The sequence below is a fragment of the Pollachius pollachius genome (genome assembly GCF_949987615.1).
Source record: "Pollachius pollachius genome assembly, chromosome: 14".
Taxonomy (NCBI): Eukaryota; Metazoa; Chordata; class Actinopteri; order Gadiformes; family Gadidae; genus Pollachius; species Pollachius pollachius.
In genome coordinates, this window is record NC_136947.1 from 10,645,312 (window position 1) to 10,659,006 (window position 13,695).

General features: G+C 50.0%; 1 protein-coding gene across 1 annotated transcript in view; it reads left to right on the forward strand.

Moving 5' to 3' along the window:
- Positions 1–298: 298 nt before the first annotated feature.
- esyt2a (extended synaptotagmin-like protein 2a) overlaps positions 299–13,695 on the forward strand; it is a 31,447-nt gene continuing 18,050 nt past the window's right edge. The window contains 7 exon segments of the mRNA XM_079751364.1: positions 299–471; positions 791–1,171; positions 7,215–7,256; positions 7,674–7,808; positions 8,892–8,968; positions 9,530–9,602; positions 12,336–12,425. Coding sequence (XP_079607490.1) covers positions 809–1,171; positions 7,215–7,256; positions 7,674–7,808; positions 8,892–8,968; positions 9,530–9,602; positions 12,336–12,425 — 780 coding nt within the window. The 5' untranslated portion in view covers positions 299–471; positions 791–808.

Here is a 13,695-nt window from a genome sequence, read left to right on the forward strand (position 1 = left end):
TAGTGGTTAAATTAGTAGAAGTATAGTCATTTTATTATTGTGTTGTGTCCTACTCTATTCTACTCTTTCCTATGTTTTTGTTTTGCTATATTTGATTCAATTGTATTTGATTATTTTTTTTATTTGAAGCAAACTTTATCGTGTCCTTTTATATTCTATTGTATTATTCTGTCGTCTGTCTAGATTCATACATCTAACTAGAGATACGATGCTTTTCGCCACCGGGGGGCGCCTGGAGCCCTCCCCAGTAAGTTGACCTCTTCCTCGGCGATGACTGTTTCCTGTGGGCCGGAGGAGCCTGGAGGGGGCCGGTCCTCTGCGCCTTCCGCCGCCCCGCTGAGTGCGTGTCAGGCGGGCGGAGCAGCTCACAGCCAGGCAGACTCCCGGAGGAAGAGAGCAGCGGTCGGGGTAATGCAGAGGACGGGACGGTGATTGGTCTTCCGCAGAGGACGTGGCAGCAGACGGATTCGGGTGAGCGGCTTGTCGTCGTCTTTTGCCGGGGAGCGGGCGGATAAGTTGGGTTATTAGTTGGGCTTTGACCGGGAGAGCAGCCGGAGTCCGCGGGGAGTCGACGACTGACGGCCCGCGGAGCGTCCGCCGCGGGGGTTGAATCATTCAATCCCTCCGCGGAGTTGACTAAACCCTGAACTAACCCGGGACAGGCTTACCCGGGACATACTAACACGGGACAGACCCAAACTGGTCTCACGGTCCACAAATACAAGTTCAAAAACACGAACTTCAAAACTCGCTGCGGTTTTTAACTCGCTGGTGTTGATGTTGTTTTCAGAAGTTGTTGACAGCGGAAATGAGCAGGACTGAAGCGCCAGGGTCCACCGGCCCCCCGGGTAGGGGACCCCAGCCCCCGGGCAGCCCGCTGGTTCCGCCGGCCCCCTTGGACATGGACGACGAGCCCCAATCGTCGCTGATGGAAGTCTCCCAGATGTGGACTAACTTCGGACGGACGTTTCTCCTCATCTTCCCCATCTACGTGCTGGGGTACCTGGAGTTCAGTTTTAGCTGGGTTCTGGTAGGACTCGCCGCGTTCTTCTGGTGGAGGAAGAACCATGGGATGAAGAACTACCGGATTAACCGAGCGCTGGCCTTCCTGCAGCCGGAGGAGGCGGTGGAGAAACGCACTCGGCTGCCCACCGCAGACCTCCCTCCCTGGGTAAGACTCCTTTGAGGGCGGCCAACTGCTAAACGTTGATAGTCTGACGTCTGGTAGTCTGAGCCTGCCTCCTACGGCAATTTTACCTCTAACCCCTACCTGCTCCTTAATGACCTGTCTCTGTAGTGTCTAACCCCTCCATGCTCATTAATGACCCGTCTGTGTACTGTCTAACCCCTACCTGCTCCTTAATGACCTGTCTATGTACTGTCTAACCCCTACCTGCTCCTTAATGACCTGTCTCTGTACTGTCTAACCCCTACCTGCTCCTTAATGACCTGTCTCTATACTGTCTAACCCCTACCTGCTCCTTAATGACCCGTCTCTGTACTGTCTAACCCCTACCTGCTCCTTAATGACCTGTCTCTGTACTGTCTAACCCCTACCTGCTCCTTAATGACCTGTCTCTGTACTTCACTGAGTGTCTCTGGTGGTGAAAGCGTGACTAAAGACTCTCTTCATTAGTTCCCTCTTCCTCCCTATTCATTGTTCCATTAATTTAAGCACCTTAACCTTGATCCTCCAGCCTGAGGGTCTCCCCCAGCCTGGCTGAGGGTCTCCCCCAGTGGGGGTCAGGTCTCCCCCAGCCTGGCTGACAGTCTCCCTAGCGGGGGGGTCAGGTCTCCCCCAGCAGGGGGTCAGGTCTCCCCAGCGGGGGGTCAGGTCTCCCCCAGCTGGGGGTCAAGTCTCCCCCAGCGGGGGGTCAGTTCTCCCCCAGCCTGGCTGACAGTCTCCCCAGCGGGGGGTCAGGGCTGTAGGAGGCAGCGTTCCGTGGCTGTGTCTCTGGGAGTGGGGGCTCCTGATAAGGTAGAGGAGGAATGCTCTGGAAGGTTGACCTCTCTCAGTACACAGGCCGGTGGGCCTCCGCCCGCAGCCCCAGAGCTCTGCAGCAGAGTGGTGTCACGGTTCACGGTTTACGTTTACTGTTTGCTGTTCTTGTGCAGTTGATAATCGGAATAGTCAACAGACGAGTCGTCTCGCCTGAAATATATTCTGGAACACAAACGTCATGAAACAAACCAGAAAGTTAAAGAAAGTTACAGTTAGCTCATTCACTGAACAGCAGGTATCATATTTATCAGTTACAGTTAGACTATTTCGCAGTGTGGCATGTATCATATATATATCCGTTACAGTTGGCTCATCCACTGTATATCATGTTTCATGGTTTGTATTAATAACATCTAAACACGATGTCTCTGACAGCTTCCTGCCCTTATTTTGAAGAATCTTACGACAGCAGCAGACAGCGTGGTCAACGTCGGAGTTTCATAGTTTCAGGAAAACAGAACGACTGGCGTGTGAAGGTTAGCCTAGCTGTGGTGGGCTGCTAACACCTGGCTACCACAAGCTAGACGTGTGTGTGTGTGTGTGTGTGTGTGTGCGTGCATTCAGGACATAGTTCAGTAGGATGGATAAGGTTTCAGTGAACATCGGGATCACTGTTTGATTCCCCCCTCACCCTGGGCGTGACCTCTTGACCCCTGTCCCCCAGACCTCCTCAGCTGTCGGTTGAAACTCGTTGGAAACTCACTCTAGCTGTAATTGATCCTCAGAGGGTTGCTGGTTCAACACCCTACTGTCTTCTCCTCGCAAATACTTGCTTGTTCCTCCTAGTTCTCCTCCCCCTCCTCCTCCTCCTCCTGTTGAAATCAGGAGGAGGAGTTGATGGAGAAAGAGAACGAGGAGGAGGCGGAGGAGGGGGGGGGAGGAGGAGGAGGAGGGTTTATGGAGAAGGAGGAGGAGGAGGTCATGAAGGTAGAGGAAGAGTTGAAGGAGTAGGTGGAGGAGGAGGAGGAGGTGGAGGAGGAGGAGGTGACAGAGGAGGAGGATGACAGGAGGGGGTAAAGCTCCAGAGGTCGTTGAGCTCTCTCGGGGGGGCAGCAGAGGAGCTGATAACGTTTGGTTCAGAGGCCTTACGAGACTAACGGGATGACCCAGTGACTCAGAGGTCAGAGGTCAGCGGTGGTGAGCGGGAGACGGGATGTGGTGCTCTGGCGTGGGGTCGCTGTGGTGGTGGTGGTGATCTCGTCAGACGGGGCCTCTTGTTAATCTCGTCACGGTCACAGTGAGACGCCCACCTCCCGGGGAGCCTCAGCTCAGACTGAGCCATGAGACGTTGTCACTGTTGCTTCAGAGGGAGAAGCTTCCAAGATGGAGACGCTGCTTTTACCTCCACGTCCCGCGAGGGAGGGCACAGGCTTCCCCTCCCTAAAGAACCCGGGAGCCGCGCCCCCCCCCCTATTTGCTATGACAACCGTGCCCGGGCTTGACGATGGTCCGAGATGTCCGCATAGCAACCCCCCCATCATCCACCCCGTCGTAACAAGTAGAGAAGGCCGCAGCACGGGAACCCGTGTTACGATAGGATGATTGACAGGACGGGGGCGGGCCAGGACGGTAGCCTAGTGTTGAACCTGCTAATCCCCTCGTTGATTGAAAACAGTCCTTAGCATTGTGTAGCATCGTATCCTAGCTATCTTTAGTACTTAGCATTGTGTAGCATCTTATCCTAGCTATCTTTATTGCATACGGGGAATGGGTTAACCTAGTGATTGTTAGTGCTTGGCACTTGGTTCTATGAACATCCTTACTGAACCGACAGCGATATATTGTTGTTTCTCTTTCTTCTGACAAATGGACTTATTGTAAGTCGCTTTGGATAATAGCGTCTGATAAACGCCCTGAATGTAAATGATTGAATCGCTCCATGATTGGTTTGGAGTCGACCAGACCAGTGTCTGTCAGCCCTCAACAACAGACCCCTGAGATCAGAACACTGGGTTCTGGGTCTGATCCCCGATGTCTGGCCTACCTGTAGGCCTCGTGGAGCTCGCTGACCTCTGACCCCTGCTCCTTGGTGACCTGTCTCTGACCTCCCTAGAGGTCTCTGGAGGAGTAAATACCTCCATCCAGCGTGACGGTCGGCCGCCCCAGGAGTGAGGCTGGGTGCGCAGGTTGGCAGCCGGCCGAGGGAGAGCAGGGTGAGGCTTCTGTTTGGTTCTCTCTCGTCATGATCTGGTTCGGCGGGTGCTTCCTGGTTTGGTGAGCCCGGGGCCTCTGATTGGTCGGGTCACGTCAGGTGACCCCAGGTTATTAACCGGCCTGGGAGCATCGGAGCAGAACAAAGATTAGGCTTCAGGAAACGTTTTGTCAGTGAGTGACGGGAAGCCCCCTACGACGCGGCCTACTTTAAACCTTTAAAAAACACCTCAACCTCCAGTAGACTAAGAGGTCTGTAACACGACACCCGGCAGACTGTTAGAGTCTGGAGATTTGCACTCAGGTGTGCTCGTGAAAACCTGCATACTACACAGACTCTCACTCTCTCTCGCTCTCTCTGACTCATACATTTTTACTCTCTCCCTATCTCTCTTGTTTTCTTTCTCTTAGATCGAGTATTATCTCTCTTATTGTTTTTCTCCCTCCTTCTTTTTTTGCTCTCTCCCTCATTCTCATACTATTTCCCCCTCTCTCTCCCTCTGTCTCCCCCCTCTCCCTCTCTCTCTCGCTCTCCCTCTCTCTCTCCCTCTCCCCCTCTCTCTCTCTCCCCCTCTATCTCTCTCTCTCCTCTCTCTCTCTCTCTTCTCTCTTTCTCTCTCTTCCCCCTCTCCCTCTCTTTCCCCCTGTCCTCACATGACTTGTGTATGTGTGTCATGCTCTCTCTGAAGTTCTAAAGGTGTGAGCACTACTGGGGGCGTGGTCCCCTCGAGGGGTCGATGAGGGACAGCTCTGTGTGCAGAAACCAAAAGTGCTTTTGTTCCTTTCTCTGACTTCACCGAGCGCCGGGAACAAGAAACATCAGGGTTAGGGTTTACAGGGTAGGTTATGGTTAGGGTTACAGGGTTAGGAGCGGGTTGGATGTGTGCCCCCCCTCTGGGATACTCCAGAGGGTGACCAGCCATCCATAAGGGATCTGTTAATCCAGAAAACACACACACAGACAGAGAGATTTAGCTAAGGAAGCTTTTACCTAAATATCTCCCTCTGTCTCTCTGTCACTCTCTCTCTCTTTCTGTCACTCTCTGTGTGTTTGTGTGTGTGTGTGTTCCTCGTCTTCCCTACAAGGCACTGGTTCGATGCTGAGTCATAGTATTCTACTGACTCACTGTTTTACCCTCCGCACACCAACCAGCACATCCACCTCCCTTCCTGCTTCCTGTCAGCTCAGTCTTGGTCTGCTGTGATTGGTTGAACACCCTCTGAGTATAGACCACAGCTGCCAGAGCTCTGCTGTCTCTCTACATAAAACAACATCACTTCACCAAACCCTCTCTTCCTCTGAACAACATCCCATCACCAAACCCTCTGAACAACATCCTATCACCAAACCCTCTGTGAGTCTGAACAACATCTCATCACCAATCCCTCTGTGAGTCTGAACAACATCTCATCACCAATCCCTCTGTGAGTCTGAACAACATCTCATCACCAATCCCTCTGTGAGTCTGAACAACATCTCATCACCAATCCCTCTGTGAGTCTGAACAACATCTCATCACCAATCCCTCTGTGAGTCTGAACAACATCTCATCACCAATCCCTCTGTGAGTCTGAACAACATCTCATCACCAATCCCTCTGTGAGTCCGGCCCCCTTCAGATATTCTTCTGAGCGCTTGAAGCCGCCCGTTCCTCTGGCTTGAGGTTCTAGACATGAGGGTCCGCTCGGACGCGGTCCACAACAGCTACTCTCTTTCCCCATCAGCCCCAGCACGGCCCCCCAGAAGAGGTCCTCGTCCACGTAGAACTCTAGAGGGCCGGTTCTGCAGAAATAGTTTGAATGGTTGTACGGTTGTGGACTGGTCAGTGGAACCGGAATGGAAGCAGCATCCGGTGTGCAGTTCTCTGTGGGGGAGAGTGAGGGAGATCTGATGCGTTCTGCAGGCCGGTGTCCTCATCAGGGTCAGACGGTACCTCCTCCTGCTCTAGTTCTGACCTCATCCCCTGAGTCGGGTCCATGTTGTGGTGATGGTTGACAAGGGCTGTAAGACTGGTGGGCTTCAGTGAGACGGGTGGGTTTCAGTGAGACGGGGGGGTTTCAGTGAGACAGGATCGTCAGTAGACCATGCTGATCAACCCATTAAGATCTTCTCAGTTCCCAGCTGAAGGGGTCTGGGTTCGATACCCAATGTCCTGTCTACCTGTAGGCCTCCTGTGACCTGACACCTACCTGCTCCTTAATGACCTGTCTCTGTACTGTCTAACCCCTACCTGCTCCTTAATGACCTGTCTCTGTACTGTCTAACCCCTACCTGCTCCTTAAGGACCTGTCTCTGTACTGTCTAACCCCTACCTGCTCCTTAATGACCTGTCTCTGTACTGTCTAACCCCTACCTGCTCCTTAATGACCTGTCTCTGTACTGTCTAACCCCTACCTGCTCCTTAATGACCTGTCTTACTGTCTAACCCCTACCTGCTCCTTAATGTCTGTTAAATGACTAGAGAGTAGCTAGCTTATGGAAGTCCTGTAGCTGTGGGTACAGTTTCCTGTTTCCTGTTTGCGCTGAAGGAAACTAAACCAACCAAGAGAAGAAAGTCAAGCCCCGGTGGTTAACGTGGTTAAAGTGTTAACGTGTTAACACTTTAACGTGGTTAAACTGTTTACTAGAGCTCGATCAATAAGGATTTTTAAGGCCGATACCGATACAAGTTCTTGGTGATTTAAAAATCTGATACATCGGCTAATATATATTTAAAAAAGAAATTCCAGAAACACATAACAAAACATAAAGAGATTTCCCTAACATTGGCTATTTGTAGTTATTCATGAGTCCTCTCTAAAATAATAAGGTAATTATTTTAAAAATAAACTTTGTTTTATCGTCAAAATCAAAATTTATTAAAGTTCTGATAAATAAAATGCATAAAAATACAAACTTAAGATATGAAACTCAAAGTCCTTTGAACAAAAACACAATAACCACAATAATAGTTTGGAAAATGCCTAATATCGGTCGGCGGGCCGATATATCGGCCGGGCTCTACTGTTAACATGTTTACGTGTTGATGTTTGTTCACCTCCTCCTGTCTTCTTCCTCCAGGTCCATTTCCCAGACGTGGAGCGGGTGGAGTGGCTGAACAAGGTACTCAACTCACAGAAGCCCCTCCTACTTCCTCTCGCGACGCCCACACCCACCCATCCTACAGAACCCCTCCCACTTTAACTTCAAACCACGCCCACATCCATCCAGCCTACAAAACCACTCCCACTTTATGTTAAACACCCACCCACCTATCCTACACAACTCCTCCCACTTTATGTTCAAACCCTGCCCACACCCACCTTACCTCCAAAACCACACCCTCCCAATCCACACAATCCCTCCCACTGCCTCGTTAAAGCCCGCCCATACCAACACAAACTACCTGACTCCACCGACTTCTCCTCTGGCCCGAACCCAGTCGATTTATTACAAATCAATATATCAGTTGAACTAGTCGTTCTTTACTTCTCTCTCTCTGTCTCTCTCCCTCTCTCTCTCTCTTCCCCCCCTGCACAGACGGTGAAGCAAATGTGGCCGTTCATCTGTCAGTTTGTGGACAAGCTGTTCCGGGAGACGATCGAGCCGGCAGTGCAGAGCGCTAACCCCCACCTCAGCTCCTTCTGCTTCACCAAGATCGACCTGGGGGACAAGGTAGCTACCGCTAACAGCCCTACCGCTAGCACGCCACAGCTAACAGAGCTACCACTAGCCCGCCATACCGCTAGCCCGGCATAGCTAACGGCTCTACCGCTAGCCCGCCATAGCTAAAACCCGCAAGCTACAAACCACGACCGCTTACCACCATCAGTGTCGCCAAAGAGACGGATTGGAGATCTTCCATATGTCCACTTAGAAGAAGCTACCACTACCAGTATTTAGATTTTAATCGATTACAAGTATTGGAATCGATTCATTCCAATACTTGTGATGTATTACAATCATCATTTCCATAAATGATACCAGTTGTGTAGGGGGGGGGGGGGGGGGGGGGGGTGCGTCCGTCTGTGTTTGGTTTGCATGTCAGGTGACTTCTGAGCAGCCAGGGTTTTGGTTAACAAATGCTAGCATGGGCGTGACATTAGCTGTGGACCCTCCTCCATGTTGGTCTCCTGGCAGCGTCCAGGGGGCACGGTGGGGGCACTGTCCCCCCAGGGTCCAGTAGTCTGAGGGGCTGTTCTGTGCCCCCTCTACTCATCTTCCTTTAGGGCGTTTAGCAGACGCTTTTATCCAAAGCGACCTACAATAAGTACATTAGCAAGAAGAAAGTTAAACAACAATATATTGTTGTCGGTACAGTAAGGATGCTCATAGAACCGGTCCGGACAAGCCCCTGAGAACTGCATTTATACAGCGCTGTTCTAACCGGTGGCCACTCAAAGCGCTTTCAGTACTGCCTTACATTCACCCATTCATGTACACATTCACACACCGACGGCGGTGTCAGCCACGCAGGGCGACAGCCAGCTGGTCAGGAGCAGTCAGGGTGAGGCGTCTCGCTCAGGGACACCTCGACACTCGAACTAGCAACCTTCCGGTTACCAGCCAACCCGCTCTACCTCCTGAGCCTCGTACTGCCCCTTTAGGGTCTGGGTTCGCTCCTCGGGGCCCCTAGGCTGTCTGGGATCCTCCGTTAGCAAGATGTTTGACCTCTGACCTCTAAGGCTCGGTGGTGAACACAGGGAACTCCTGGTGTTATTGATCTGATCGACTGAGTGATCCTTTATTGACCTGCAGGCTCTCAGGGTGAACGGAGTGAAGGTGTACACAGAGAACGTGGACAAGAGGCAGATCATCATGGACCTGCAGATCAGGTACAGACACACACACACGCATACACACATATGCACACACAAGCACGCACGCATGCACACACGCATACACGCACGCACGTGCACGCACATATAAACACACACACTGACACACATACACACCCACACTGACGCATATACACAACCACACTGACGCATATACACAACCACACTGACGCATATACACACACACACCGACACATATACACACCAACACATATACACACTGACGCATATACACACCCACACTGACACATATACACACACACACCGACACATATACACACCAACACATATACACACTGACACATATACACACCAACACTGACACATATACACACACACAGGTGTATGCACACCTTCATGTATTTCCGTCCAGGCAGCTCCAGCTGCTCTTTTCCATTGTGGGTCTGTTTGTGGTTCCATTGTTGGTCTGTTTGTGGTTGCATTGTTGGTCTGTTCGTGGTTCCATTGTTGGTCTGTTTGTGGTTCCATTGTTGGTCTGTTTGTTGATCCATTGTCAGTCTGTTTGTGGTTCCATTGTTGGTCTGTTTGTCGTTCCAGTTTCGTGGGGAACACGGAGATCGACGTGGACATCAAGAAGTACTACTGCCGGGCCGGGATCAAGAGCATACAGGTATACAGCATAGCATTAGCATAGCTGTAGTATTAAGAGCATACCGGTATGGTAGCATAGCATTGGCATAGCTATAGCAGTAAGAGCATACAGGTATGCAGCCTAGCATTAGCGTAGCTGTAGCATTAAGAGCATACCGGTATGGTAGCATAGCTGTAGCATTAAGAGCATACAGGTATGGTAGCATAGCATTAGCATAGCTATAGCAGTAAGAGCATACAGGTATGGTATCATAGCATTAGAATAGCTGTAGCATTAAGAGTATACCGGTATGGCCGCTAGCTGTAACATAACATTAGAATAGCTATAGCATTAAGAGTATACAGCCGCTGCTCTGAGCCCCAGGGGGCTGATAAAAAGGTCAAAGGTCTGCTGCTGTACTGTTGGCACAAGATCAGGTCATGTTTACTGAATTCATCAAACTGAGGGAGAGGGAGAGAGTGGAAGAGAGAGGGGGGAGAGAGGGAGAAAGGGGAAGAGAGGAGAAGGAGAGAGAGGGGGAGCGGGGGGAGAGAGGGAGAAAGGGGAAGAGAGGAGAAGGAGAGAGAGGGGCGAGAGGGGGAGGGAGGGAGGGAGGGAGAGGGAGAGAGAGAGGGGCGAGAGGGGGAGGGAGAGAGGGAGGGAGGGAGGGAGAGGGAGAGAGAGAGGGGCGAGAGGGGGAGGGAGAGAGGGAAGGAGGGAGGGAGGGAGAGGGAGGGAGAGAGGGGCGAGAGGGGGAGGGAGAGAGGGAGGGAAGGAGGGAGAGAGAGAGGGGCGAGAGGGGGAGGGAGAGAGGGAGGGAGGGAGGGAGAGGGAGAGAGAGAGGGGCGAGAGGGGGAGGGAGAGAGGGAGGGAGGGAGAGGGAGAGAGAGAGCCTACCGTTTAATTGAAAAGTATTTTAGATGCTATCCAGGCCAGATGATAAAGATAGATCTTAATAAACCTAAATGTCTCCGTTCAGCCGTCTCCTCCCAAAGGAGGAGGAGGAGGAGGAGGAGGATTGTGTTGGTTGTTCAGAGTCTTCATCAGTCTTCTCCTGGTGGTCCTCACAGACCATCAGAGCCCCACTGGGGACCAGACCTTAGGTCTTCTTCACTCTAGGACCCAGCGGGGTTTAGTGGTCTTTATCTGGTATAGTGTTATAATGTCTTTATCTGGTATAGTGTTATAATGTCTTTATCTGGTATAGTGTTATAATGTCTTTATCTGGTATAGTGTTATAATGTCTTTATCTGGTATGGTGTTATAATGTCTTTATCTGGTATAGTGTTATAATGTCTTTATCTGGTATAGTGTTATAATGTCTTTATCTGGTATAGTATTATAATGTCTTTATCTGGTATAGTGTTATAATGTCTTTATCTGGTATAGTGTTATAATGTCTATCTGGTATAGTGTTATAATGTCTTTATCTGGTATAGTGTTATAATGTCTTTATCTGGTATAGTGTTATAATGTCTTTATCTGGTATGGTATTATAATGTCTTTATCTGGTATAGTGTTATAATGTCTTTATCTGGTATGGTGTGTTTAGTGTCTTTATCTGGTATGGTGTTATAATGTCTTTATCTGGTATAGTGTTATAATGTCTTTATCTGGTATGGTGTCTTTATTGTCTTTATCTGGTATAGTGTTATAATGTCTTTATCTGGTATGGTGTTATAATGTCTTTATCTGGTATGGTGTGTTTAGTGTCTTTATCTGGTATAGTGTTATAATGTCTTTATCTGGTATGGTGTTATAATGTCTTTATCTGGTATGGTGTTATAGTGTCTTTGTCTGGGTATGGTGTTATAATATCTTTATCTGGTATAGTGTTATAGTGTCTTTGTCTGGGTATGGTGTGTTTAGTGTCTTTGTCTGGGTATGGTGTGTTAGACAGGGAGCTGGTCTTTCTCCTAGCTTTGGGCTGATGGGTGGACTGTGTTTGATTACTCTGGTCTGTAACCTAATATGGTGGTGCAGACAGACGTCTGCGACGGTGACTCACTCTCTCCTCTGTGCCGGCCAAACCTCCAGGAATCTGGGGGCTCCACCGAAGATGGGATGGTTTTTCAGAACGTTCTGCTTCTGTCGGGAAAGAAGGCAGTAAATAAGATAATGAACCAAGATGGTATCTCAGGGTCGATTAGTTTGGAATGGGTCTTTATTGCTGGTGTGGAATGCTGCACACCCCGCACACATTAGACCACACCCCCTACACATTAAACCACACCCCCTACATATTAGACCCCACCCCCTACACATTAGACCATTAGACACCGACGTGCAGCGGAGGTGTCTTGCTTCGCCCTGAAGGGGCTTTTTTTCGGCTTTTTTCCGCTTATTACACGGCTACTTGCCAAAACGAAAAAATAACTTCACATGGTGTATTTTTACAATTTATTTGTTACCAGCATACGTAGTGTTGATCAGCAGAGAAATAGTCTGGCAAAGACGTTGACGTTGCTTAGCAACCGAAGACGCTGGGGTTGACAAGTTACCGGACTACTTGCGGAGTGATACCAAAGACGTCATTAGAGGCAAAAAGTCCTTTCCTTGACAGCGGTCAATTATACTTAGCAACGGTGAATTATCAAATATAATTCACCGCCGGAGGTTGTGAAGAGCCCATGCAAGTGAACGGAGCGTTCCACGGCATTGAGAAGACCCGTGTAATAAATGTACATAACACAACACCCACTGACCGTAGACCACACCCCCTTAGACCACACCCTCAAACAACCTCAACTGTGTGTGTGTGTGTGTTTTCAGCTCCAGGGGGTCCTCAGGGTGGTGATGGAGCCGTTGCTAGGCGACATGCCGCTGATTGGAGCGCTGTCCGTCTTCTTCCTCAAAAAACCTGTGAGTAACCTCTAACCTCTGACCCCTACCCTCTGTAACCTGTGATTTACCTCTGACCCCTAATCTCTAAAACCTGTGAGTAACCTCTGACCCCTACCCTCTGAAACCCGTGAGTACCTCTGACCTCTGACCCCCACCCTCTCACAAGTGTTTGGGGGGGCGTGTCTACTGTGATTGACGGGTGACTTGGGGGTGTGTCTAGACTGCGTGACAGTTCCTCAGTGGCGTATGTAGAGTGATAGACAGGTTCTGTGGGGGCGTGTCCAAAGTGATTGACAGGTTCCGTGGAGACGTGTCCAGAATGATTGACAGGTTCCGTGGGGGCGTGTCTAGAGTGATTGACAGGTTTCGTGGAGGCATGTCCAGAGTGCTTGACAGGTTGCTTCGACTACTTCAGTCCAGTTGGTCTCCAGTCCAGATTCAGCTCCCATCTCTATTCCCTGACCGCCGTTTCCTGTTTCCTGTCCAGCACGCCCCTCTTATCTCCATACAGGAAGTAGGTCATCATCATTAAAGGGGGTCGGAGAAAGGAGGGGGTTCTCCGTGAGATGCTTTGGTCCTCTGGGCCACCGCAGGGGTTAAGGAGACACATCCTGATCCTCAGAACATCTAGATCCATACATCTAGATCCTCTGGAACATCTAGATCCATACATCTAGATCCTCTGGAACATCTAGATCCATACATCTAGATCCATACATCTAGATCCTCTGGAACATCTAGATCCATACATCTAGACCCTCTTGAACATCTGGATCCATACATCTAGATCCTTTGGAACATCTAGACCCTCTTGAACATCTGGATCCATACATCTAGATCCTCTGGAACATCTAGACCCTCTTGAACATCTGGATCCATACATCTAGATCCTCTGGAACATCTAGACCCTCTTGAACATCTGGATCCATACATCTAGATCCTCTGGAACATCTAGACCCTCTTGAACATCTAGATCCATACATCTAGATCCTCTTGAAGATCTAGATCCTTAGAACATACATCTAGATACAGGGGGGCGGTGGAAGGAGGCGGAGTTATCGATCTGCCGCTCAAAGATCGAAACAAACGCACTCTCAACCACTGTGTGTGTGTGTGTGTGTGTGTGTGTGTGTGTGTGTGTGTGTGTGTGTGTGTGTGTGTGTGTGTGTGTGTGTGTGTGTGTGTGTGTGTGTGTGTGGGTTCTGATTTTGTGGTCGATGCCAGCTAGTCTACAGGAAGCACCCAACACGCGAAAACTCGATCTCTATTTTGATAACATTTTGCTTCA